The sequence below is a fragment of the Pleurodeles waltl genome, chromosome 5, assembly GCF_031143425.1.
Source record: "Pleurodeles waltl isolate 20211129_DDA chromosome 5, aPleWal1.hap1.20221129, whole genome shotgun sequence".
In the NCBI taxonomy this organism is placed as follows: domain Eukaryota; kingdom Metazoa; phylum Chordata; class Amphibia; order Caudata; family Salamandridae; genus Pleurodeles; species Pleurodeles waltl.
The window spans coordinates 425073128-425100656 of NC_090444.1; the positions used below are offsets into that span (position 1 = coordinate 425073128).

The 27529-nt window shown below is 44.7% G+C and overlaps 1 protein-coding gene across 4 annotated transcripts in view; it reads right to left on the bottom strand.

Annotated features, from left to right (window-relative positions):
• Window positions 1–1781: 1781 nt before the first annotated feature.
• Window positions 1782–27529, bottom strand: part of SPTBN1 (spectrin beta, non-erythrocytic 1) — a 502311-nt gene continuing 476563 nt past the window's right edge. For all 4 annotated transcript variants that reach the window (XM_069234188.1, XM_069234189.1, XM_069234190.1 and 1 more), the window contains 2 exons: window positions 10833–10875; window positions 1782–3178 (listed from right to left, as the gene is read on the bottom strand). In XM_069234188.1, the coding sequence (XP_069090289.1) occupies window positions 2963–3178; window positions 10833–10875 (259 nt within the window). In that variant the 3' untranslated portion in view covers window positions 1782–2962. The remainder of the gene's footprint in view (window positions 3179–10832; window positions 10876–27529) is intronic.

Sequence of the window (27529 nt, forward strand, 5' to 3'; positions counted from 1 at the left end):
GGCTTCGCAGCACACAGTGGTTTCAGCGTTGACTGCGGTTTGGTACTGAAATGGGCTTTCGGACTCCAGGGCTGTCGAGGTTTGAGGACCCTTGATGAGACTCTCCTTGGCTCCGAGGGCTTGTTTCTGAGTCATCTTAACCAAGAATTTGGAATGTGACAACTAACGACCTCACAACTGACTTCTGGACTGGAAACAATATAGAGACCAACATTTGGACTTGGTTCATTCCCAATACAGGGTCTTCCAAGGTTGGTGATGTAAAGCTTTATCTTGCGGCCCAAATGGCATTAAAATTCATCGATATGCAGTCACTGATGGAATTGGAGCAGTGAGCCAATGTAGGCACCGCAGGCAAACCTGATGGCGATCTATCACAGACATTTACTTGTTACAGTCCTTACTAAATCTTTACAAGGCTTTAACCCTGTTGTCTTGGGAGGTGACATTTCCCTTGCACACTGGATTTAGAATTTTAAGGTAAACAGGTTTCAAAAGAGAGGAGAAGTTGCTTCAGATCCACGTCTAGTGGGGCAGAAAGATAGCTGAAGTCAACATGTGGGAGTGGCACCTACATTGGCTTCACACATCATTTCTGGAGCAGAACAGCATCAGTGTGGAGCCACACAGCACTACCTGGCGGTGCGCAGAAGTACAGCCAAGAAGTTTAAAGATCCAGTCTGATGCCTGGGGAAGTATTCAAAAGGTGCGAAATCTGCAGTTAAAAGTCTTTATCACAAGTATGACCCACAGAAAAGCACAAGTTCACCAAAACTACTGGGCAAGACAACTTAGAAGAATAGAAGAATAGAATGTACAGATTAATTTACTAACTTTGGAAAAGCATTGCCAATGAAGTATTTTGCCTTGTGATCGGCTGCATTTCAAAATTACGCTTTCACTCTATTATTCCAGCAGCCGCTCAGTCACAAAGCTGAGACTCTACAGACTGTCAAATGGACTAGATTCTTCACCCTTTGTAGGGTGCAACCTTCTGCCCCTGTGGGGTTCTAATCTTGTTGGGGATAAAAAAAATAAAAAAAATCAGGCTTCACAGGAACTAGTAAATTAGCCTTGTATGCGAGCTTGATGGTGAACACCCTCTTCCGCCCCCCCCCCCCCCAAAAAGGCCAACTGAGGAACACCAGGCTAGTAGAGGGCAGGGTTAAAACGTCACCACCCTATTGCGGCAGGCTCTTTCTCGAATCTTTATTTCACTAACTAAGCTGAGAACCCAGGGAATATGGGCCCTCGGTTGTCCACTGTATCTTAAGGTTTAGGGTACACATAAATGTCCCTACTAGGGTAAGCGGACTAGAGGGTTTTTTCTATAGAAATTGTGGAGAGGAAGATGACGAACAGACTTTCTCCCAGGGGCTCCTGTGTCCGTCCCCGCTAGCTAAAAATATGACATGATTTCTAAACCTGTCAGTCTTGATCTCCATCATTTTCACCTGCTCCCTTGCTTTATTTTCTTTCACCCTATACTTTGACCTATGGCCAGGTTCTCACACTGCATCATTCTCATTCTCACAGTCCAGTGAGATCCCAGAGTTTTGAGTAAGACCACTTCATCGACAATGCTGCATCCTTATTCTCATGATCTTGAGCCCCTCTTTTCTCTTTTATGGACCATTTTCTCCGTGTCCCCTCGGTGCGTTGAAGCCACCCCATTGTGACATAACGTGCAAGACAAATAGCCAACATAACACATCATGGTACACATTCTTGTTAAACAATTTTGTGGAATTTCTTTAAAGGTCAATTAGAAGTACAACAGAGAAAGTTCGTTCTTTATTTTGACCTATTGCACATTATAATATGTTACCATTTGAAACCACAAAGAAAGGTTTCCAATACATTTAGTTTTAAAAGCATTTAATGACATAGCATATATTTAACAGACAGGGTAGAAGTCTAGAGGTACAGTTCATACAACTGCAGCCACTGCCAGTACTACTCTGACCACAGGCCCAGTTTTTATAAGGATTTCATTCCTAATAAATGTAATTTTTGATTGTGCAGTAAAATGAAAATCGTCATTACAATCGTTACAGTGACAGAAATGCACACTATGTATCAAATAAGCAAGGTAATGTAGCAAAATTATAACACACAGTGCTGTAGCTGACAAGCAAGTAACCATTTGATTAACATTACTTTTTTTTCCAGTAAATGCTTTGTTCCCACTTTTACATTTAACATCAATGATTTTAAACAGTTTATTATACATCTAGATGTATTATAGCTTGTACTAGAGTTATCTGAAACGTACGTACAATATATTGTTTTTCAGCAAAAAAAAAAAAGTTAAAATTACAAATTTAAAATCGTTATCCATAGCAAATCTTTCTTTGCGCACCACGGTGTGGAACAGTCACGCGTGGCGCATTCAAAGCTCCAGGCTGTGTGTTAGTAATGGCGCCAGTATACAGATGAGTGGCCTGTAAAATTAACATGGCGGTGCACTGTGTTACAGGAAAGATAAATACTACCATTTTAATAAAAGGTTAAGTCAGTGGCGGCAAAGTCTACAAGTCGAAGTTCAGCATAACAACCGTAAAGTAGATGACGGTGAACAATTCGGAAACTTTATACATTTGTCTTTAATGTGCACAGTAAATCGCTGCCTTGCAGACCAAATGCACGCTATGTGTGGGTTGCTTCCAAGACAGCCTCACAAAATTGAGGAAAAGTTTAAATATTAAGTTCTAATCTACATTAAACTTCATCTTTTTTTAAAAAAAAATTCTGGTCCTCCTCCCTCTCACACAGAAGCTGCCCAATGCACCTCACACCTTTCTATCCGCAGAATTCTTTCTTGGAAAACACTCCATAAATAAAAGGCTTAAATCACATTGAGGAACATTAGGCACAGAGAGTAATGTATTGGTTCTGAGCTGGCATGCTGGAATTTTACTGAAAAAAGGTAAGAGAAGTGCAGTGTGTTTCCAGATGTAGATCACTTCTTTTTGCCGAAAAGGCTGAACCTCTTCTCCTTGTCTTTTTCCTTGTCTTTCTCCCGCTTGCCAGGGCTGGACTCGGTGGTCAGGGTCACGCTGGCTGGCATTGTCTGTGCCCGGCTCGTGGCTGGGGTGCTTTGTGTGCTTGTGGACACTTCCGTTTTGTCAGAGGTGATTGCAGTCGTGATCGCCTGAATCCAGGAATTCATTTCCTCCTGTTCAAAGAAAATTGTGGAGGCAACATTTGATTAAAAAGAAAATGAACTACACCCTTTTGCAACGTGCTGTGTGTGGGGATTTTGGGAAAACTGGTAAGGACAGTTAAATATATTTGTAACTTGTGTGTGTGTGTATGTATGTATACAAATATATATATATATATTTAGAGCGCACTAAATGGGTTTCGATGTGCTAGCCTGTAAATACTATCTAAACAGGAAGTAAAATGACAGCAATCTGTAGGTGGCTAAAACATGCTACACATGAAGATAAAACCATGTCTGTCAGCTTTCTAAAAGTCAATAATATTTATTTTCTAAAATTTACAAGCATGCTGTTCCATAACACGTCCACATTTGGGGTTTGCTAAGTAGAGCAGAATTGTTGATCTTCAACTTCGGCCTGATTTGTACTGTGTAAAGTTTATGGATGGTGGATTTTATCTTGTCAAGAGCTTTATAAACTAGCCAGAGTGCCACGAGTTGAGCACCAGCAGTTGAGTTACTGATAGGATGAGCCTGTGCAATGTGATGGTCCTTTAACTGCCATTGTGTGTCAATAAGATCAGGGCCATTGATCATATCGTCTCATGTCATCTGACACTGCCAAGGCTGCCACCTCAGGGCTGCATCCTGCCGAATCCCAGCCTGTATATAATGCAGATTCTGAGAAGTCACAAAGCTCGATATCTCTTTAAAAACAGTCCGTTTCAAACTTGGCCATAAATGGAAGTTGGGATATTGGCCTATAACTTTCCACAGATTCATGATCCAGGGTCGCTTTTTCAAATAAGGGTGGACTCCGTGCCCTTTCAACTCGATCGGCACACACTCGGGTTTTAGCGATAGATTAATGATTTTCCCTGCCGTATGGTAAGAGAGCAGAAAGCAATTCTCCATAAAGCCCAGCAAAGATGATATCAGTATCAGAGCAAGATAGTTTACTATGGCCTTATAGCCAGCTGTAGCGAGCTATATCCTCCATTAAAGCATCAATCCAGCACTAAAGGTGTGACCCGAAGGGCAGGGCCTTTAACAAGGGAGCAGGACTTTAATGCTGTTATAGCCCAACTATGGAGGGCTATAAGGCTATTAGAACATTCTGCCATTAGAGGGCAGAATGTTCTAATAAATAAAGGTCTCATGCAGCCCGATGGGACTCTCGGAGGCCTTTGTTCACGGCAATAGTTGTGAACAAAAATACTGGAATGTTGGAGCTCCAGGCTGTTACCAATCATTAGAATCCCGGAGCACTCTGTTGTTTTCAATGGAGCGCCCAACATTCCAATGTTCTAGTACTTTTTATCATGGGCGTAAAATTTCAGATGTTAACAGTGTGAACCGGCATAAGATTTCTTTAATCGCAAGTCTGTATTCTATAATCCTATCATTTTCTTTGACCCCAAGGTGATGTCAGATTTTAATTTTATTATACCTTTATATGTTGCTGTAGCGGGCTATACTGACCATTAAAGGCTCGCACCAGCATTACAGGCCAGAGCCAAAGGCGTGGGCCTTTAACAAGGGAGCAAGACTTTATTGCCGGTATAGCTCATCTACGAAGGGCTATATTGCTCTTAGGCCATTCTGCCACTAGAGGGCAGAATGTTCTAATACATAAAACAAAGGCCTTACGGACCCCGAGGGGGTAGAAATCCCCTCGGGCTCTGTGACGCCTTTGTTCTCTGCATGCTGAGCTCTTTCTTCCCTTTAATATTCAACTGAACATGATTTATTGCTTAGTTCTTAAATGGCATTAGTCGGCGTATCTCGTTCCTTCTTAGTTGAAAAGTCATCCATAGAGACAGTGCACAGGTCCCATGCAGTATAACGGAGACCCCCTTTTATCAGCTTCTCCTATCGGTCAGCAAAGCATTTCTGGTTCACTGATGCAGGGCAGGTGCAGCTGGGTTGGCCCTTGGTGAGGCTTCAGCAGGCCCCCCCCATGCGTCAGGCCTGCTAAAAACCCCTCCCTGTACCATCCCCCCAAGCAACAAGACTACTGACCATGAGGGTGTCGGCCAAGCACAACCAGCAAGGAAAACTTAACTTATTCCTATAAGCATCTGTTCATAGCTTGTAGTGCTGTAGTTCCACATGCTCTGCATACTCATGCCACCTAATGTTGAGGTTGGGCGTCTGCAGGTTGTTTTTCTTCAAAGAAGTTTGACTCCTCATTTAGTTGGCAATGCACATGGTCATCGAATCCATGTTAGATTGTTTTTCCCACAGACTCATATGGAGTGGCGAGTGAATGCAGTATGGTGCACATGTATTGCTGAAGGAAGCTAGTAATTAAAGGAAGAGAGGTGGTGTCCTGTTAATTTACAGTACTACACTCTACAATCAGATTCTTATAAGGTAAGTAACAATTTCCGTTTGCAACATGTGTTGCAGTAGATGTAGCATGTATTGCTCTGTACAGACTATAATGCAATAACCTTCTATAGCCAGTGGTTAGTGTGTGGATGACGCAGATGACTGAAATGAGGTCCTTATGACCGTTTGGCCAACCATTGCCTGCTGTCTGGCTACAGCAACCATACAATAATGCTCAGTGAATGTGTGAGGGGTTTGGCAAGTAGCTGCCTTGCATATGACAGCTAGGAGTATATTTCCCTGGAAGGCTATGGTTGCAGCCATCTTACATGTACAATGAGCCTTGGTTGCGGCAGGGAGGCCTCTTTTAGCCTTGTGACAGCACGTTTAGATGCACTTGACCATGTATCTGGAAATGCCAGCTTTGGATATGGGTTGTCCCTTGTGAGGTATAGCCAAGCCTACAAATAGGTGGCTTGCCTTGTTAATGTAATACTTAAGAGGGCGTTTGTTATCTAATGTGTGTTTTTTCTGCTACAGAGTCTAATCATGGGGAAAAGGATAGGAAGTTCTACAGTCTGGTTGCAATGGAAATGGGAGAATACTGACAGGGAAAATTAAATTAACTATCAAATTCCTGTGTAATGAACTGTTGGACCCCTGCTGCAGTGAAACTGTTCAACTCCTGTTGGTACTGTGGCCTACTGAACCTTTGACTACATTTGTATGTGCTTCTGCTTTCTCTGCCTGCCTCTGGCCCTGGGAGACCAAAGGACTCCTCAGCACATGAAGGACTTCTTGGAATGTGGTTTAAGTCAGAAAGGATGAATAGCAGGCTCTAGGATCCCTTAGGGATCACAGGAAAATACCAGAACCTATCTTTCTGTTACTCTCGTTCCTACGATACATGTGGTTTATGATCTGAACTGTCTTTTTGAACATTCCTGCAAAACATATGTAACCTGCAAAAAGTGTATAAATATGAGTTTGATGAAGTACAGAGGGTGGCACGCTCTCGGACGTCTGCTGAGTGCGTCGCACCACACTGTACAATGCAATAAACTTATGAAACACTTCAGACACCTTGCCTGTGGTTAATTGGCTTGCACCCAGGTTGAACCGGAGAAACTCTGATTGCACTCATGGTCAGTTCTGTGACACTACCTTTGTTAGGAACTTCGGGTTAGCTCTAACCACCCAATCTTTGTATACCTGAATGAAAGGGTCCTGTAGGATGAGGGCTTGCATTTCACTAATATGACTAAGAGATGTTATGGCCACAAGGAAGGCCACTTTCCAGACAGGTATTGGCCCTCCTTTTGGCCTTCTATGAGATGCTAACCAACCGTATTCAGGGAAATGAGGAATGTTTCCTGTTTTGCAAATAGGTTGCCATGGCTCCTAAATGGGGGCATATGGCAGTGTATGCTAGGCATGACTATTGGAAATGGAGCAGTTAACACATGATACCCCAGACAGATGAAACACCGACTACAGGGGTATCATCTGTTAGGGAGTGCAGGCTTTTGTGGATACAGTAATGAACAAATCTCTTCCACACTGCTGACTAGCAGGCTTGTGTGGTAGGTCTCCAGAACTCCCTTAGCATTACTGTGGGAGATGCAGGTGGCCCAACTCTAAGACCTCAGGTATTACATTGAGCTGTTTGGAGTCTGGGTGTCTATATCTGTTTTGGTTCCTGGTGAAAATGTCCAGCCTGCTGGGAAGCTTCTTGAGGGGCTGAATGATATCTATAGTAGTGCTGAGTGCCAAGGCTGCCTGGCCCAGGCGGGTGTACAAGCAGGAGAATCTGAGATGTCTGCCTTGTCTTCTGCACCACAAATGGAACGAGTGGGAAAGGTGGAAAAGTATAAGCAAATATACTTGTCCAGATCCTCCATAGTGCATTGCCCAAGAACTGTGGGTGTGGGTATCTGGGGAGTGAGCTTGGGCATTTTGAGTTTTCAGGGGCGGCAAACTGGTGTACTCGTGGAGTCCCCCAGCCCCAAAGGTACTGATTGAGGAGTTGTGGGTAGAGTCCCCACTCGTGGACTTGATGATTCGTCCTACTGAGTTCTGCGAGGTCTTTCCCCACCCCGAGAAGTAACTCCACAATCAGCAGGATGTGGTGGTGGAGTGTCCAATAGCAGGTGTTCCTTGCCAACAAGGAGAGGGGTGTTGCCCTCTTTCTATAGGCAGTACGTGGCAGTCATGTTGTCCGTTCTGATGAGGATTACTTTGCCCTGAATGAGTGGAAGGAAAGCATTGAGGGTTAGATGTATGGTGAAGAGCTCAAGATAGTTAAAGTGGTGCCCTGTTGATGAGCAATCCACACTTCCTGCACAGTAGTATGGTTAAGATGTTCCCCCCAACCAACTTGAGAGGTGTCCATGGCAATGGTAGCTTGTGCAATGGGGTTCAGGAAAGACCAGTCCTTCAACAGTTGTTGCTCCGCCACTACAGGGAGCGATGTGTATTGGCCTTGTACCAACACTACATCTTCCATGTGAACCTCCGCCTGTGACCATTGGGCTAAAAGTCACTGCTGCAACAGGCGCATGTGTAGCCTGGTTTGGGGCACTAAGGCAATGCATTAGGCTATCATGCCTAAGAAGCACATAAAGTTTCTAAAAGTAATATGATGAATTGGCTGAAAAAGAGGTAAACGCTGCTGGACTGTCAGGACCCTCTGCAGGGCTAGGGTAGGCTTCGTCTGTGATGGAGTTCAATATTGCCCCTTAAAAGGGCCTGGATTAGAAAAGGTTGTAAGTGAGACTTTGTGGAATCTGCAGTGAACCTGGGGCGAGAGGGTATCTTTGGTATGTACTAGGTACTGTTGGTTACTTGCAGTAGTCTTTGATCAGCCAATCGCAGAGGTAGGTGACGACATGGATACCTTCCCTCATTAAGTGGACAGCAACCACTGCTTGGCAACGACCTTTGGGGCAGCGGTGATGCCGAATGGAAGCACTTTGAACTTTTTATGTTGGCCACTTATCATGAAGAGTAGGAGGATCGATGAATGGGGTTGTGAATGTAGGTGTCCTTGAGGTCTACCACTGTCATGCAGTCACCTTGTTGAAGAAGAGGGATAACATCCTGTGGTGTTACCACGTAGAAATGATAGGAGAAGATGCACTGGTTGAGGGCCCTGATTTCCAGAATGGGCCTAAGGGATCCACCCTTCTTGGGGAAGAGGAAACAAAGAGTCCACCTCCTTGCCCCACTTGTAGGGGGCACAGGTTCTTTGTTCCCTTTTTGAAGGAGAGCTTTGACCACTTCCATCAGATGGTTGAAATGTTTGTTGCTGAGGGTGTGGCAGAGGGGTGGGATGCGGGTGGCAGAGGGGTGGGATGCCGGAAGGTGTGTGAGAAGTTCTTGGCAGTAGCAAACCACTGCTAAAACCCATATGCCTGATGTAATTTCCAGCCGGCGAGGGAGGAAATCCTGTAGTCTGCCCCAACAGGTGTTCTGTGATCGGGGCAAAGAAGGGAGTCACTGTTTTGAGATGGAGGCCCCTTTGCCAATGCCCCTGTAGGCAACCCTGGTGTACCCCACTTGGTGACTACTGGTGGTATGAAAGTAGTTGCCTCTAGTAGACGGGGGAAGAGTCAGGCGAGGTGGCTTTAGAATCTACCCCATACTGGTGGCTCCAAAAGGAGCCTCAAAATGATGACATCTGGAGGGTGTCCATTGCACTGGCATTATTCATATCTTTCTTAATTTGTCCTAACAACTAATCAACTAGTGGACCTAAGAGATGTTTACCATCGAAGATCAGGTGGAGCAGATGTTGTTGGACTTTGGATTCATAACCTTGTGTCCAACTCCTCCTATAGCCACTGAAGAATGGGTTGCTCAGAGTCATCAGAGCCTGCCACTGAAGGACTCTTTGCTGATGGGGCCCAAAGGAAGTGTAGACGCAGATGGCATTATCAGTGCCAATGGCGGCTTGAAGGCTTGCTTCATTGCTGGCATCAACTGGGCCTTCAGCTTCAAAGGGGCTGGAAGCCTGTGAAGAACACCAGAGCTCAATGAGTGCGAAGTCAATGCCCCTGGGTGGGAGCACTGAAAGCTGTGAAGCCTTTGTCCAGTGCCAACCCAAGCCCAAAAGCGGTGGAGGCCTGAAGGGTGGTGCCCCTAAATTAGAGTGCTCAATGCTAAATCCCCTAAGGGGTGGTGCTTTGCTTCAACTTGGGTCCTTTTGAAAGGTTTGATATGTTTCTCACTATTGACGATACTGACTGTGCCAAGGTCTTCATCTATGGGTTGGAGTGCATGAACACGAGTGAGGCCTCTTGGACTTCTTATGGTGTCGGGTAGGAGGAGAGGGTTGCCTATAGGTTGTGTGATGGCTGGTGTGGCAGAATGTCCCAGGGGCCTATTCCCTCTCAACTTTGAAATCAGAGCCCTGGCGATACAGGTGCTAACCTGATGGTAGGAAAAAAAATGGTTCTCATAAGCATTACCAAATAAAGGAAGAGTTGCACTACACCTCTTGACCCGCAACACTTCCAACGTAGAAGAAAGTAACCTGCAAACATTTGAGCCCAACACTAGAGAGCAGGAGCATGGCATGTTGAGCGTGTGCATCTACAGCAGCATAAGCTACTGCCATAATACTTACAACAAAGTGCAATCCAGGAGTTGAATCCAGTCAAAATAAATAGACTCCATTAACTGCCCCTGGTTGGCAGGACATATATGAATCTGCCCCTACAGCAGGATTACTTCAGGTTTTATGCACTCCCACTGCAAGCATGATAGTATTCTAACGCAAGAAAACAAGTTCTGCATTATCCACAATCATAGCTAGTGTGCATATGATATCTCCCAAGATAATTTGGAAGATCAGAGTTTTAATGACATAAGCAGTGTCCCACCCCATTGGAGATCAGGAAAATTGTGCAGGCTCTAAAAAAAGAACCAAACGCAGGTGAGATATGTGCAATTTCACTTTTAGATTTCTATTCTAAGCTTCTGTTTTTCTCCGAGATCAATAAAAATTTGAGAACTGTAAAACAGTATTTTAATTGGCTAATCTGTACCCTACAAAAACCTCTGAAACTACCCCAGATGCAGAGTGGGTCCACGATGTGGTAACAATAGTTAAAGTAAAACCCAGATGGAGCATGTAACAATGCCACCTTCCTCCTCAATTGTGTTGTCATGCTGGATGTTGCCACATCTGGCGATATATTGCATGAATCAAGTTACCAAGCACCAGTCCTCAAGATCAGATGATAGGTAGATCTAAAGTGGTTTACTCTATGTGATAGGCTAGTAACATAGTGTAGGAAATGAACAGTAATGACGTATTTGGAAAACTTACTTCGTCTTTGGCTTGGAAAAGATACTCATTACCGTCCAATAATCTGCAATAAAACAAAGAACAGTTGATGGTTAGAACAAAAGTATCCTTGTCACCAGAATGTGCTCTTGAATGCATACCTTACATCACTAGGAAAATAGTGAATTTGTCATGCATCACACTTAATGGTTCTCCGTAAATAGTTTTAGGTTGCCATAATTTGTAATATTTTCATTTACTTATCTTTGTCAAATGCATCATTTTACACATTATCCTCTTGTGACATTAAACGGTCTATACATTCAGCACCTCCCCTGTTAATCCAATGTGGTGGTTTACTTACTCTTCACGGAAGTAGGATGCATTTCATGAGTTAGTGAAAAGTTGTGCAGTCTGAGCAAGACACTTATCGAATAACAAATACCATTTCCACAAATGTTGACATCTGTCATAACACTTTATGGCTAGGGTGGGAAAGGAGGATTTAACCTGGGGGGCAAAAGTCATGTCACTCTATTTGAGCGGCGATGGATGTCTATGGAAATCGAAGTACTGTTGTGGTTAGTTAGGATTTCAGGATCACGTGTACGTGGTAATAGGTTTCCTTAGTTTCACACATTCTTAATGAATGTAAACTGTCATCTGCATTCAGATGTTCTGATTCTGATGGATTTTTAAAACAGTATTGATTTATTAGTTTGTGTAGGTTATTTGGATAGGAAACAGAGAAACATTCAATACTGCTTCCTCTAGCACCAATCAAGAACAAATATTATTGTGCTTGCTAATTTAAATATTAGGCAGATGAATCTAATTGTCAGCAATTTTCTTTTTAATCTTCAAAGTTCTGGGGTTCCGTCAGCTGATAGCAAGATCTGCTAACACACTTCAAGCCTGGTGCTGATTGTGTGGCCACCTAGCCCAATTCCAAAATTCTGGTCAGATATTTTGCTGTACCTTTCGATGTGCTGACAACTAAACGTGTTTCTAAAATGTCATTTTGAAATCATGGAAGATTGAGATAGTCAGTTTCCAGATTCTGTACAAGCTCCTATCCAGGATAACACAATTTGAAGTTACACAAAGGTTGCCCACCCAACGTCATTAACAAGTCGTACAAAAATGCCTTTGACAACATGATTCACACTATATGAGCTATTCTATTCACAATGTTGTATCTAGCACACAGCTACCCCAAGAGGCCTCCCGGCGCTGAGACAAGCACACCTGCAAGAGCTTGGTAATCATGCTAAAATTAGCACAGAGAGGTTTTTAGATCAAGCTTAGGCAGCGCACATGCACTGTCTGTAAGACCTGCTGTATTAAGTATAAGGACTTTGATCCCGCCTGCTGCTTACCATAAGTTGACCCCCAGTGTTGCTCTTATTTGCTGCCTCCTACCTGGTTGGCGCAGCCAATACATCACCTCCATTCTTAGCTGAGGAGCACCAGCTAGGTACAATGAATTCCTCTTGAATAGTGCCTATCTGCTGCGAGGCAGGTTCTATTTCTTCTACCCTCCCTCATGCCCCCAGCCCTCTTTACCAAGGCATGCATTTAAAGGATTGCAGAAATGGGCTTGCTTTATTTATCGCTTATGTTTTTGGAATGGTGTCTTTTGGTGCTTTTTGAGGAAAATGCGCCCATCCGACGGCATTTACAGTTCTAGTGTGTGTATACAAAGTTTGTTTAATTATAAGTTTTTTGAGCGCATACAGCTTTTATTTTAACAGCATGGTGTCTGTGTGGAGCACTTCAGGTTTCATATGCATTAGTTTTATTTTTACAGGAAGTACCATGTGTGGTTTTGGGGCGTGTAAACAAACTTGGGTTCACTATACGCTTGTGGACCCCACACAGCTTTTGTTTTAGCTGCACAGTGTCTGTTTAACGGACGCCACGCTTCTGGTTTTATATTCATTTTTTGTTTGTTTCTTCCTTTTCTTACACTGCCCTCTTTCTATTTCCAGCTCCGGGAAGGGCAAAGCAGCCAACGCGGGACCGGATTCAGGTACGTGAGTTCATATTATTGGAGACCACATGCTTTTGTGATAGCAGCACACTGCCTACTTCACGGACTGTGCGATTATAGTTTCATGTTGCTTTTTCAAGTCTTGCCTGCTCCCCCTCCCCCCCCCCCCCCATCACCCACACAAGCAGAAGTAGTTACTAATGTGCAGAGCTACCCACCATGAATGCATGTATCCCCCACACCAAGGCTCCCATCACCTTTGTCTGCAACTAGTCACAACGCTTCCTCAAACCAAACTCTACGCTGCCCCTGGTCATGAACACAGCGTATAGCTTTTTTCAGTACCCCCAAGACTGCATGCGGGCTGCGTGAAGGAGAGGTGTGCACTCTGTGGCGGACCCCATCGCCGCCAGGATGTTCTGAACACCCATTAACTGCTTATGTGCTCCTTGAAACCCACTTCGGTGCTTTCAGGCACCCTCTGGGTTGAAGCTCTGCTGCCAAATCACTGGGAAGCAATGTGAGCTGTTTGCAATTCTACATTGTTCGTATAGGAGAGTGGGTAACGTATCATTTAGTGTATGTTGTTTTCTTGTTTCTTTTCTTTCTGGGCCACCTAAGCGGATGCGGATGCTGCTGAGAGTGGCCATGCTTTGTAGACGAGGGAGATACTGCAGCATTAATATCTTTGCTCCAAGGTTGTCAATGGAAACCATCAGCCAACATGCTGCAGAACATTTCCGTACCTAACTCAGAGAACGGCATGATTAAATGCTGATTGACATTGTCTCAAAATGTTCCTAAATGTAGATAAACTTGGGTAACAAGTGCATTCAACTTCTTTGTTGACATGGTTTTTAAACAGCCTTTATGGCTGGAAAGTATATTTAAAGACAATTCTTGGCTGTCTGCTCACTTGTGAATTTGAGTGCTGATGTGCAATTATGGTCAGGTTCCTACAATTCGTATTGCATGGATCTAGGCTCTATGGGAAATAGGACTTGGACATGAGTCTCAATTCTGTAACCCTTCATAGTAGTTGTCTTTCCACTTGGTGCCTCTGCGCTCATTTTGCTTTAAATTTCAAACATAGCTCAAAGTGTGACTCTGCCTTACACGTCAAAGTAATAAGAAATGCAGAATTTAGCAGAAATAAACCAGCTGCACAATATTTTCTCTTTTGATGCTAATATTTATTACAGGAGTTAAAGTTTCAATTAATCCAAAGGGCTAATTTAGTAGGATTACTCTCCCTCTACTCAGCAATCCCACTAACCTGCCTGGTTGTTGCACAGTCTGAGTATTTATTTAAAACGAAACGTGTGTGTCCATGGTACATAAGTCTTTCTGGCCAGTAAATCCTTCCACCAGATAATAGTACTATTTCCTCTCTATAAGGTGTGTGAAATTGGCAAGCATAAAACTCTGTGAAATGTTAATGTTTCAAAAGCTGTGCGTTTTCTTCACCTGGACAATTATATAAAAATATTTTCCCTGGTCTATATATTTAATGGGTATTAAAAATAGATAACATGCATACACTATATTTGCTACATGATATACATTTTAATACACATATCAACGATGTAAGTAAACACACTCATACACAAACAGGCACGCAAAGATGTCCAGCTGTGTTTAGTGCATTCTGGAGTCAGCACTACAAGTTTTTCAGACTTTAACATCTGCATATTCTGATGTTATTGTAAGCTGAAGTTGACACATCTTTACAAATGCATATCTTAACATCGGCATATTTTGTCATCAGCCTATCTTGACACTGGCATACCTAAATATTGGTGTATCTTCACGTCACTCTTTCTTCACAACAGTATATATTGGTGTCAACACATCCTAATACCTATTCTGTTCAGCTCTCACACCTATCACAGTTTTTTGGCATGGGTTTCCGTAGTGAGTTTCCTATCCAGCCAAAACCCAAGGCTTTTTACTGTTGAGGACGAGACCGGCCGCTCTCCAAGACATTCAGGCCAGGGTATGAATTGTTGCCAACAACCAGCACCTCTGTTTTACTACCATTAAGCTTGAGGCTGCTGCATAACATCCATTCTGTTACTTCGAAGTGGTTTCAAATCACAAGATACTTTGTGACTCCTCCCTTAGCCCACAATGCAGCAGGACAAACTCCAAGTCAGATCTTTCCCCCCCCAGCAAAACAGTAATGTTAGTTGAGGGTAGTGAACTACAAATGTATATGCTGTGCATTGTTAAGGTACAGAAGTGGAAAACATTTTCGATCCTAGCTTGCCTCTGGGGAGGAGGGAGGTTGTATGTGAATCTACAGGACTACAAAGCTAGGAACAGATCGTTACAGGGTAAGTTGCATTTTCTGTTTGAGGCAAGTGTTACTATACAAACACATGTCCTGCATAGAATGTAAAGCAGTAGGTCCCTCAGCCAGTGGGTCGCAAGAGGATGATGCAAACGTTTGAAGTCTTCAAAACTGTTTGGCCAACTAAACACTGCTGTGTGGCTCTAATGTCCACACAGTAGTGTTTGGTAAACAAGTCTGATGTTGACCAGGTAGGAGCTTTACATATTTCTGCTGTGGGAAAATTGCTAAGAAGGCCACAGTGGCTGCCATTCTTTCCAGTGGAAGCACTCAAGGCATTACATGTAAAGTACATATAGCATGAGCACAGAACATTCTCATACATTTGGTTATACCAGTCTTAGAAATAAGATTGTCTGTAAGAGGTTTTACAAAGGCGACAGAGTTTATTTGCCCTAAGGAGGGATCTCCAACTTTTTGTTATTTTTATAACGTGTTCAATAAAAATCACCCTCAGCTATTAACACAAATTATCAGCGTTACGATAGTGCCTTCTTCAGACAAGATTTAATTACTGGCCATTGCATGTAAGATTACTGGCAGTGAACACTGCAGTGAATCAGGCAGGGTAACCAACAATGTAAAAAATTAAATAAAGAAAGAGGGTGTGTCAGCAGAGTCCAGGGCACAGCAAATGCTTAATTTTGAGATGACCTGCCCTTCTGCAACTAGTTCTTACCCCTCTTGCAGTAGGCTTCAGGGAGGCCATCTCCACCTGGTGATAGTGATCATATCTGAACACTAATCTAAATTGGCAACCCTCCACTGACTGGCTGCCCTCACAGACAAAAGCTTCCTAGCCACATGAATTTTCTTGGTCTCCTTATCTTGAGGTGCATCTCCTGTTGCCTAAGATAAGGCTCTCCTTCTAACGGAGTTATCTGAGGCTGCTTTGAATCTCTTTTTGACCCACAGGGTGCAAACTCTAACCTTGCCCAAGTTCTTGAAGGTGTTCATCTAGTCTATATTAGATCAAGCTTTTCAGCATGGTTAGGTACTGGCCAAATCTCTCGATCTTAGAGAGTTTTTCACCCCAAAACTCCTGCACCATGATATGATTAACTTTGTGGTGCTGTGCCGCTTTCTGTGGAACCACATCGTAGGCAGTAGTGTCATCTTGCAGAGAAGTCTTTACAGGATAAGCTTGAAGTTGGTATCATCTTTAGGATCAACATCCTTTCAATGATCATCCTCATCTCTGGGCGTGACAGGATTGTGGTATGTATTGTGAGGATCGTAATGGCTTCTCCGGTAAGAGATAATGGAGTGAGAGTGAGAAGATAACTGTTGGGACTTGAGGAGGTGGGGGTGTGCGAGGCCGAGGAGGTGCTGGTGGTGTGTGAGAGCAAGGGGTAAAGGTGTTCCAGTGGTAGACTGGTGGCCTTGTCCCTAACCCTCCTAAACCCATCTACTTGGGTATGTGAGGTGTTTGCGGCTGTTCCTGGGTGGGCGGTCAAACTAAAATTGCCCATGGAGATGGGCGACTATAAATCTTTCATTACCTGACATTACTCACTACAGGGGTTTCACAGGTAAAAGAGGCTTTGCAAGAGTCCGATTCTGGCATCAAGGCCTGTACTAGTGCTGGACACAGGGGAGGGGTCTCCAAGTTGGCTTGAAAGCTTATTTCAGCTCAGAGGATGGCTTCTCAAAGGCTAGCAGTCCAGCAGCTTTGGATGGATTCTGAGACAGTGCCCTTTCTCAGCGGCTTTCCTAGATGTGAGGGGTGGATCTGGAGCTGGACTCAAAGGTCAGTGCCTCTTATGATCTGAATCAGGACTTGAAGATGGCTTCCATCTGGAGCTGTGCTTGAGTTGGCTTTTTAAGTTGATTCTGGAGATTGAGTAAGTGTGGAAGAATGGAGACTCTAGAGGTAGTTTTAGTCCTAAGGTCTGTGCTCTGGGATAAGGGGTTTCTCCTCAACCACCTCCGAATCTTCAGAGGACAAAACCTCCGTGCTTTGTTTTTCATGCGCTGCCTGGATACTTGAAGGCCCAGGCACACTGGGTTCGGTCTCAGGCAAGTCTCAATGCTGCATCTTGAGGTGTGCTCAGTCCCATTTGTGTTGATACTAGATTGCATTCTTGCGCTTGAATGCCAAACACACTGAGCTGGTCGTCACTTCGTGCTCCGGAGACAAGCACAAGCTACAATCCCAATGTTAGTCGGGTCAGAGAAAATTCAGATTGCATTTAGGCTGGAAGTGGAAGGGCGTTTTCTCCATAACACTCTACCCTAGCAGTCATTCTTAATACAACCAGATTGAGAATGTTGCATCAACCCAACTCGAAGTAGAGTCCTACATAGTCGCTGATCCAGTAAAGGGTTCTGTTGCTAAGGATGAATTCTGGATGACTGGTACTGAAGGTCAGAGAGAACACAGTGACGGAAACCCGGTGGCGGAAAAAAAAAGAATCTGAGGTGGAGTGTTTATCCCAGTGCATTGTGGGATGAGGGAGAAGTCAAGATTTATCTTGTGACTCAAAAATGTCCATGAAGAAAAACAACCTGCAAAAGCCAGTAAACAGCACTAGATGGCAGGGATATGCAGCACATGTGCATCTACAGCAACACATGCTATGCATTCTCTCTGTTTCAGAACGTTCTGACTTATTATAATAAAGGTGCACATTTGACAGCAGTTGGCCATAGAGAGAAACCACCATGACAGAGAGAAGCTTCAGACTCTGGATCATAAATCTCAGTAACTATTTCTTACTCTTAGTCCAAGGCAAACTTCTTTAGTCATTTTGCCAGTAAGTCTATGTAGATTGTTTTGCACACAGGAATTTAACATTTATGAAATATGCTTCAACGCCACTCAGCTCTGGAAGTGACAAACTGAGCTGCATTTTAGCACCACCACATGCATGTTGACGTCAGTTTCTTTCATGAACTCTTCCACATCCTCAGACATGGAGCCCATCAGGAGGTTGAACCAACCAAAATGCAGATCCCTCAATTGTGATCTTTTTTAGACAGGACAGCCCATATTACAGAAAGGAATTTGCAGTAAGATGGACTATCACCAAAGGTAAGAAATGTGTTCTTCTGATGGATATTTTTACTTGCGGATTTTTCACCTTCAGAATAGATTAAGCAGAACCTCCCCAAGGTGGTGGGTCTGTGGAACTGGTCAAACAAAAAATTCCTGCAGGATGGAGCAGGCAAATGCCCACCGTGACAGAACTGAGAAACAAGGCAGTAATGCTTTATTAACGTGTGCACTGATGCTCACTTAGCTACCTGACAAATATCCAGGGCAGGCCCTCCTCGTGGCAACGCAGTAGCAGCCTTCGCCCTGGTGGTGTGGGCCAATGGGGTTCTGGTGGATGTTATTTAGCCAACAAATAGCAGATCCTAACACAGAGGACTGTATGACTATTGATCCAGGGTTGGCCCGTTTCTACACCACCTTAACCCTTCTTCGCCCCATAAAACCTACAAAGAGCTGATCATTCAATCAAAGTTCCTAGATATGATTGATGTAAAAAGTGAGTGCACGCCTAGGTTCCAAACAATAGTCTCTCCTGCTTTTTCGAGGGATGATGCAGGGCAAAGAAAGTCAGGAGTGTTCAGTCCTCCACACCAGTTTGTCCAGAAAAATGATGGTATAGGAAGGTTGGTCCGAAAGGGCACACAGTTCACTCACCCAACACGCAGATGCAAACAGGAAGACAGTTTTAAGGGAGAGTAAGCACAATGGAACACTGTGCAATGGTTCAAAAGAGGTTACAATATTTATTTATAAGGTGCATGCATCATCGCCAAAGGGACAGGTTGGCGCTAGAACAATGCAAAGAAACTCTCTGATTAGATGTCCCTAAAGTGGAAACAGCCAGGTTTTCAGGTGCTTATGGAACACAAGCCGACCTCTAATAGACAATTGTGCTGCAATTTAAAGCTTAATGGGAAGAATGCAGTGCTCTAACTGGGTTTGTAGAAAGCTACTTTGCTACACAATATAGCTGGGCCAGACTCGTGGAGTGACTTATGCACATAACAGAGTAGTTTAAACCTGGCTCTTTTCTGCCCTGGCCGTGCAGCCAACTGAGGCAGGCTGATACTGACTTATTTTGGGGCTATTACAGATCAGTCTAGCTGCTTCATTCTGCATGAACTGTAGATAACTAAATAGATAATTGACCATCCCCAGATAGAAGGCATTGCCATAGTCCAATCTGCTTAGAATAAGAGCCTGGGTAACTGTCTTACGCCAGGCTAAGGGGATCCATCCGAGTAACTTTCTCAACATGCATAATCGGCCAAAACACCTCCGGCACACCAAAGTTACCTGGTCTTGCATTGAAAGAAAGTCGTCTAATACGCCTCAAGACTTGACAATATTTGCCGGGAGGAGGAGGGGCGGTTGAGCATAGACATTGAACAAAGACAGGCTTAGTGATGATCCCTGCGGTACTCCACAGGGAGCCTGTAAAGGGGTTGATTTAAATGGAGCCAAATAAACAGAATGAGAGATCTTCTGGACAAGAACGCTCCAAGCCACTGTAGGGTGCTGGGATATAAGCCTGCTTCATGAAGCCTGCAAAATAGCTGGACGTGTGAGACAGTATCAAAGGCAGTAGACAGATTTAATAAGATAAGGGCAACAGCCTTGCCCTGACCTGCCTCTGGTCTAATTCTGTCCACTACAGCCAGCAAAGTAGACTCCACTCAGTTGTTGGCTCTGAAGCCTGTTTGGGACATGTCCAGAATGTTAGCTGGGCGTTATCTAGCCTTATGAACACTTTCACCATATAGGGCAAAAGAGAGATAGAGTGATAGTTGGATAGATCAGCAGCAACCACTCCGGGCTTCTTTATTAGAGGCAATACAAGAGCAGATTTCCAGCATGATGGGAAATCTGCATTTCCCAAGGAGAACTTAAACAGCCAGGTAGCGTAGGGGCTTAAAACTTTAGGATAAGTGTCAAATAGTGAACCCAATTTCACCTCCTTCATGTTTTTTTTTTTTACACCATTTCTTTTGTAAGTTACTGGAATTCACCCCACTGAATGGATGTACCAGGGTGAGGGTTGACTTCTTCTATGCAAAACTCTGCCAGGGAGGGTTGGGTCTCAAAAGTGGAGTAAATCTTATCGATCTTCTCATGAAAAAATTCTGCCAGGTCTTCACACTGCTGGGTCGGGACTGGAATGTTTTGGCTCAAAGCTGTAGGCTGAGATAGCTACTTGACTATCTTGAAGAGTTACTTAGAAGAGCTGCTGTTTTCCTCTAATCTACTCCCAATATAGGCCTTTTAGCAAGCCTAAGCTTTTTATAGTAAGATTTTAATGCAGTTCTAAAAGCAGGGATTTAGACATCTGACAGTGATGCTCTAAAGCTTTTCTCTCCCTCTTTGCAGTTTGAGATCATTTGTGTACCATCTATCTGAAGGAGAGAATCTCAGTGACTTCTTCAATTTAAAAGGAGCATATCTATCTAATGCCAAAACTAATACAGGTTCTAAGGCCCTAACATTTAAATTAACAGAAAGAACTGCATTTAGGACAGGCACACAGAAATTATCAGCAAATGACTCCAGGTTAACTCTCCTTCACAGCCTTGAACTCACTGGAGGAGTCTTGTGATTAACAAGAGGTTGTTACACACCTTAAAACTGAGTTAAGTAAACAGTGGTCAGACCAGCACACAGGCTCAATAGAAAGGACAAATATAGAACAAAGACCGGAGAGCAATAGGTCCAGAGTATGGCCTGCTTTATGGGTCGCTCCTTTAATCTCTGAGTTAGATGTAACATTCACATTTCGTTCTACAAATTTCTACTATGCAGGTCATCCTCCTTGTCAAAGTGAAAATTAAAATCATCTATAAATAGGAAATGTTTGCACTGTAGGACCAAAAGGAACAGTACTGCAGATAGGGTGGGGATGGTTATTATGGCATTATGGCCTGGAGGTCTATAAATAACTGCTCCTCCCAGAATAATCAGTTGTAATGGAGAGCTGAAATGACAGCATCTCACAATCGCCAATAGGGGATATTTTTTTTTAGAAATGTGACACCTAAATGTGAGACCCACTGTGGCAGCACAAAAGGCTTGGGTGAAACATGCTGTAAACCCTTTAGAAAAGGCAACACAACCAGTAATTTTAATAAGGATGGTTGACCCAACAAACGTAAAAAGGTAAAAAAGAACGGATGCTCAAGCCCAGAATTTGAGGGTACCTCACTTGGCTGGCCCAATATGAAGCTACTAGAATAACTTGGACTCAGTCATTCCTGATCTGACAGGTAGAGGTGGGAAGGCTTACGCAAATCTCATGCTCCATTCTAAGCAGAATGCGTCTCAGAAACAGTCATTTAGGGAACTCCAGTGCGCAAAAATGCTAACATTGCATGTTTTCTGTGGTGGCTAAGAGCCACCTATGGGTGTAACCTCCATTCGTGATCCACTAGGTGCTGTCAGCTGAGTTTGTCTGCCCTGGTATTTAAAGATTCTGCCATATCTTGTACCACCAGAGAGATCCCCTGCTGATTCAGCCAGCTCCATAGTGAACAGCCTCCTGACACAGGAACCAAGAGCCCACCCCACCCTCCTTGTTGCAGTACCACTGTGGGAACCTGAACCTGCCAGCAGGGAGGGCTTCAATGCCAAGCAAAGCACTCTGAGCCCCAAAAGATTTATGTGGTGGCCTGTCTCAACTGGAGACCAGAGTCCTCAGAGCTCCACCTCTCCAACCCATGAGTGATGCATCTGTCACCACCATCAATTCTGTATGGGGTGGGGAGAAGGGTCTGCTGCTGTTCCAACTGCGATCAAGCACCCAACACTGCAGATGTTGTGCAGTCTCCTGTGACACCTTGATGGATTGTGAAAGGCTGCCTGGTGCTGGGCCACTGAAACTTCAGACCCCACTGTAAAGCCCACATATGCCATCGGGAATGGCCAGGATGCAGAAGGCAAGCAGGTCACAAAGCCTCCGAGCTACTGTCACTGAGACCCAGTACAGATGCTGAAACATCAGGATCATAGTCCGAATGTGTTGGACTTGTTGGTCTAGGTGAAAGGCTTTAAGACACACAGTATCCAGGATGACTTTGATGAGGGTGGGTCTCTGCAACCGAGTCATGTGTGACTTTGGCAGGATTAAGTTTCTATAGAACATTAAGTTTCTATAGACGAAAATATGTTACACCTGTGGTACTGGGTCAGAAGAAAAGGGGAGAATTTGGGTGGTTACAGGAGGTAGGGTAGGTGAAGGGTTTGAGAGAGATTGGGTAGAAAGAGAGAGACGTGGGATAGTGAGATTAACAGAAGGTGTAGGTGAAGCAGGAGGGTAGAAATGTAGACGAAGAGTTGAACAAATTAACATATCATACAGTTTTCGAAGGGGATCTCAGCTAGTCTTGTAAGAGTAGGGGGTTACTAAGTCAATCAAAGTTTGGATTTTAGTAGATGCTGTAAAAAGGAGGGATTTTATTGTCCTAAAATCTGTAAGCAAGGAGATTCAGAAAGTGGGGGCTTCGCCTGAGAAGGGCTGCTGTGGCAGATGGGAGGCTCAGAATAAGGATTTTTAGCAGGACCTTGTTTACTTTACTTCTAAGAAATCTCAAGCTGCTAGATGTGTTGAGAAGCTTGGATAAATAGAATGATGGGTGCAGGTGTGGCAATGGTGGTGTTGGGCCCCTTGCCTCAACTAGCTAGGAGTCGGCACAGATTTTGGTACTGGTCCAGACGCTGGCATAGAACGCCACACTGGTTCATGGAGCCCAACCGGCACCAAGGACGAACCCGCTGGTTGTAACCTGACTTGAAGTCCCTGTAGATCCATGGGGCCCCAAGACATGCCAGAAAGAGCCGGATTTGTGCCTAAGAATTGCAGCATGGCCGCCCGCAAGGCCTTTGCCTACTGCAACACGACCAATGGACCCAGGAACTGGGAGTGCATCAGGACTAGAGATGGAATCCTCTTTCGGCAGAACAGGAATGAGACCTGGAGGCCAGAAGCAATACTTCAAGCGTTCTCTATAGATCGAATGATAAGATGTGGCAGGATTCCACTTGGAATTCTTGTGTTTCTTCTTTGATTTACCTGGAGTGGGACCAGTCTGCAGCCTTTCAGTGTTTTGCCACGTAGATCTTTGCCTCATGCTTGTGGATGGCCGTAGGGTTTATCTGGGTGCAGTTCTTGCAGGACTTGGAGTTGTATGAAGAATCTAAACAGATTGTGGGGAATCCGTCACAGACGTGTTTGGGATAGACCCTACAAGGTTTGAATCCTGCCGTTTTAGGGGCTGATATTCCTTTCACACTGGAAAGGTTTTTGAACCTTAAAAGAGTGAGGAGTGAAGGAGTGGGGCTCAGGATCTGTGTCTGAAGGTATGGAAAGAAACAAACTGATGTCAGCATGCATGGGTTGGTCATATTCAGCTCTGTTTGTCACTTCTGGGGCAGAATCGTGTTGATGCAAAGTCACACAGTGTCACCTACCAGCACTATTTTTTAAAATTTCTGGATCCTGCCTGGCGGCTAGGGGAAATTCACATGGTGATGAATTTCCGCTTAGAAGTATCAATAAAAGCAAAATATTATATAGAAAAAATCAGAGGTAATTTCTATTCAACCTGCTTAGAATGTCTACCATGTTGGGACAGATGTCTTCGACATGGCTTGGAAAAGCTGTGCCACCCCACGTGTTATTTGGACTTTTTATTGTTTGCTTGATTGTCTTGACAGTCTGTATCACTGCTGGTGCTCTACCATTTATTAAAAGGTGCTTTACAAACAGCCTATCTCTTAGAAATGATAGTTAGGGTGACTAATAACCTCTAATGTTATGTTATCAGGCAGTTGGTAGTGGATTATAGTTCAGAGTTACTGTCCTTACCTGCATTTCTGGTGCACCCGCCCTTCCGACTAATAGTCAGTGTAACTGGGCACAAGTACTACTGCTTATACATGTTATGCTGGCAGATTGAAGATGGTAATGCAATTTGCAACAAAGGGCTTGATAGAGAGATAATGGCACAATTCCACTGACTTCATCGTTAAGGGGTTCACAGTATGCACCCTCATTATCCGAGTGATCTTTATTAAGGTGTCGTAATATAATTAAAAGAAACTGGAGCTACTGGGGTAGTAAGCAGTTTGGCAGCTTCAAGGAAATTATCCAAGTTTCTTAAGGGCTCAGTTACTTTTTAAGCATGTGGTAATTCACAAGGCAGATCTTCCATGAACTACACATAAGCGCAGTTATGAACCCTTGGTAATGCTTCTAGTAGGCATAGCTGCAAAATCCACCTCAGAGAGAGAATAATAGTTGTAGGAATGACCATCTTTTGTGTGGTATATCCCTTTTTTTGCCTTTACTGTTTTTGCTGGCTATAGAGCGCTGTGCATTTTACTATTTATAAAACACCTGCGCTCCTCCTTTCAACAAGATAGTACTAGCATATTTCTAACTGGTATTTAACTTGCATAGAAGTTGGTAGTAGGTGGTGTAGGAAGTTGGCTCTGTATGTGCTATTTCAAAGTAAGGAATAGCATGCACAGAGTCCAAGGGTTCCCCTTAGAGGTAAAATAGTGGTAAAAATAGATAATACTAATGCTCTATTTTGTGGTAGTGTGGTCGAGCAGTAGGCTTATCCAAGGAGTAGTGTTAAGCATTTGTTGTACATACACATAGACAATAAATGAGGTACACACACTCAGAGACAAATCCAGCCAATAGGTTTTTATATAGAAAAATATCTTTTCTTAGTTTATTTTAAGAACCACAGGTTCAAATTCTACATGTAATATCTCATTCGAAAGGTATTGCAGGTAAGTACTTTAGGAACTTTAAATCATAAAAATTGCATGTATACTTTTCAAGTTATTCACAAATAGCTGTTTTAAAAGTGGACACTTAGTGCAATTTTCACAGTTCCTAGGGGAGGTAAGTATTTGTTAGGTTAACCAGGTAAGTAAGACACTTACAGGGCTTAGTTCTTGGTCCAAGGTAGCCCACCGTTGGGGGTTCAGAGCAACCCCAAAGTCACCACACCAGCAGCTCAGGGCCGGTCAGGTGCAGAGTTCAAAGTGGTGCCCAAAACACATAGGCTAGAATGGAGAGAAGGGGGTGCCCCGGTTCCGGTCTGCTTGCAGGTAAGTACCCGCGTCTTCGGAGGGCAGACCAGGGGGGTTTTGTAGGGCACCGGGGGGGACACAAGTCCACACAGAAATTTCACCCTCAGCAGCGCGGGGGCGGCCGGGTGCAGTGTAGGAACAGGCGTCGGGTTCGCAATGTTAGTCTATGAGAGATCTCGGGATCTCTTCAGCGCTGCAGGCAGGCAAGGGGGGGATTCCTCGGGGAAACCTCCACTTGGGCAAGGGAGAGGGACTCCTGGGGGTCACTTCTGCAGTGAAAGTCCGGTCCTTCGGGTCCTGGGGGCTGCGGGTGCAGGGTCTCTCCCAGGCGTCGGGACTTTAGGTTCAAAGAGTCGCGGTCAGGGGAAGCCTCGGGATTCCCTCTGCAGGCGGCGCTGTGGGGGCTCAGGGGGGACAGGTTTTGGTACTCACAGTATCAGAGTAGTCCTGGGGTCCCTCCTGAGGTGTCGGATCTCCACCAGCCGAGTCGGGGTCGCCGGGTGCAGTGTTGCAAGTCTCACGCTTCTTGCGGGGAGCTTGCAGGGTTCTTTAAAGCTGCTGGAAACAAAGTTGCAGCTTTTCTTGGAGCAGGTCCGCTGTCCTCGGGAGTTTCTTGTCTTTTCGAAGCAGGGGCAGTCCTCAGAGGATGTCGAGGTCGCTGGTCCCTTCGGAAGGCGTCGCTGGAGCAGGATCTTTGGAAGGCAGGAGACAGGCCGGTGAGTTTCTGGAGCCAAGGCAGTTGTCGTCTTCTGGTCTTCCGCTGCAGGGGTTTTCAGCTGGGCAGTCCTTCTTGTAGTTGCAGGAATCTAATTTTCTAGGGTTCAGGGTAGCCCTTAAATACTAAATTTAAGGGCGTGTTTAGGTCTGGGGGGTTAGTAGCCAATGGCTACTAGCCCTGAGGGTGGGTACACCCTCTTTGTGCCTCCTCCCAAGGGGAGGGGGTCACAATCCTAACCCTATTGGGGGAATCCTCCATCTGCAAGATGGAGGATTTCTAAAAGTTAGAGTCACCTCAGCTCAGGACACCTTAGGGGCTGTCCTGACTGGCCAGTGACTCCTCCTTGTTTTTCTCATTATTTTCTCCGGCCTTGCCGCCAAAAGTGGGGCCTGGCCGGAGGGGGCGGGCAACTCCACTAGCTGGAGTGTCCTGCTGGGTTGGCACAAAGGAGGTGAGCCTTTGAGGCTCACCGCCAGGTGTGACAATTCCTGCCTGGGGGAGGTGTTAGCATCTCCACCCAGTGCAGGCTTTGTTACTGGCCTCAGAGTGACAAAGGCACTCTCCCCATGGGGCCAGCAACATGTCTCGGTTTGGGGCAGGCTGCTAAAACTAGTCAGCCTACACAGATAGTCGGTTAAGTTTCAGGGGGCACCTCTAAGGTGCCCTCTGGGGTGTATTTTACAATAAAATGTACACTGGCATCAGTGTGCATTTATTGTGCTGAGAAGTTTGATACCAAACTTCCCAGTTTTCAGTGTAGCCATTATGGTGCTGTGGAGTTCGTGTTTGACAAACTCCCAGACCATATACTCTTATGGCTACCCTGCACTTACAATGTCTAAGGTTTTGTTTAGACACTGTAGGGGTACCATGCTCATGCACTGGTACCCTCACCTATGGTATAGTGCACCCTGCCTTAGGGCTGTAAGGCCTGCTAGAGGGGTGTCTTACCTATACTGCATAGGCAGTGAGAGGCTGGCATGGCACCCTGAGGGGAGTGCCATGTCGACTTACTCGTTTTGTCCTCACTAGCACACACAAGCTGGCAAGCAGTGTGTCTGTGCTGAGTGAGAGGTCTCCAGGGTGGCATAAGACATGCTGCAGCCCTTAGAGACCTTCCTTGGCATCAGGGCCCTTGGTACTAGAAGTACCAGTTACAAGGGACTTATCTGGATGCCAGGGTCTACCAATTGTGGATACAATGGTACATTTTAGGTGAAAGAACACTGGTGCTGGGGCCTGGTTAGCAGGGTCCCAGCACACTTCTCAGTCAAGTCAGCATCAGTATCAGGCAAAAAGTGGGGGGTAACTGCAACAGGGAGCCATTTCTTTACACAAGCCCCCCCCAGCCTACAGGCCAGGAGACTCAGCCAACGCTGGAAGAGTCTTCCTAGTCTGTCAGGCGAGGAAGAGTAGAGGAAATGGCTGGTTTGTTGCAGGGCCTACTCTGCCTTACATCCTCCTGTTCAGGTCATTCCCTCTGGGGAACTGACCCACTTCCACAGTGATAGGACCTAGTCTGAACTGCCTCTTGTCTGTGCTTTTTATGTCTTCACCCATTCTCTCTATTTTGAGGTCAGAG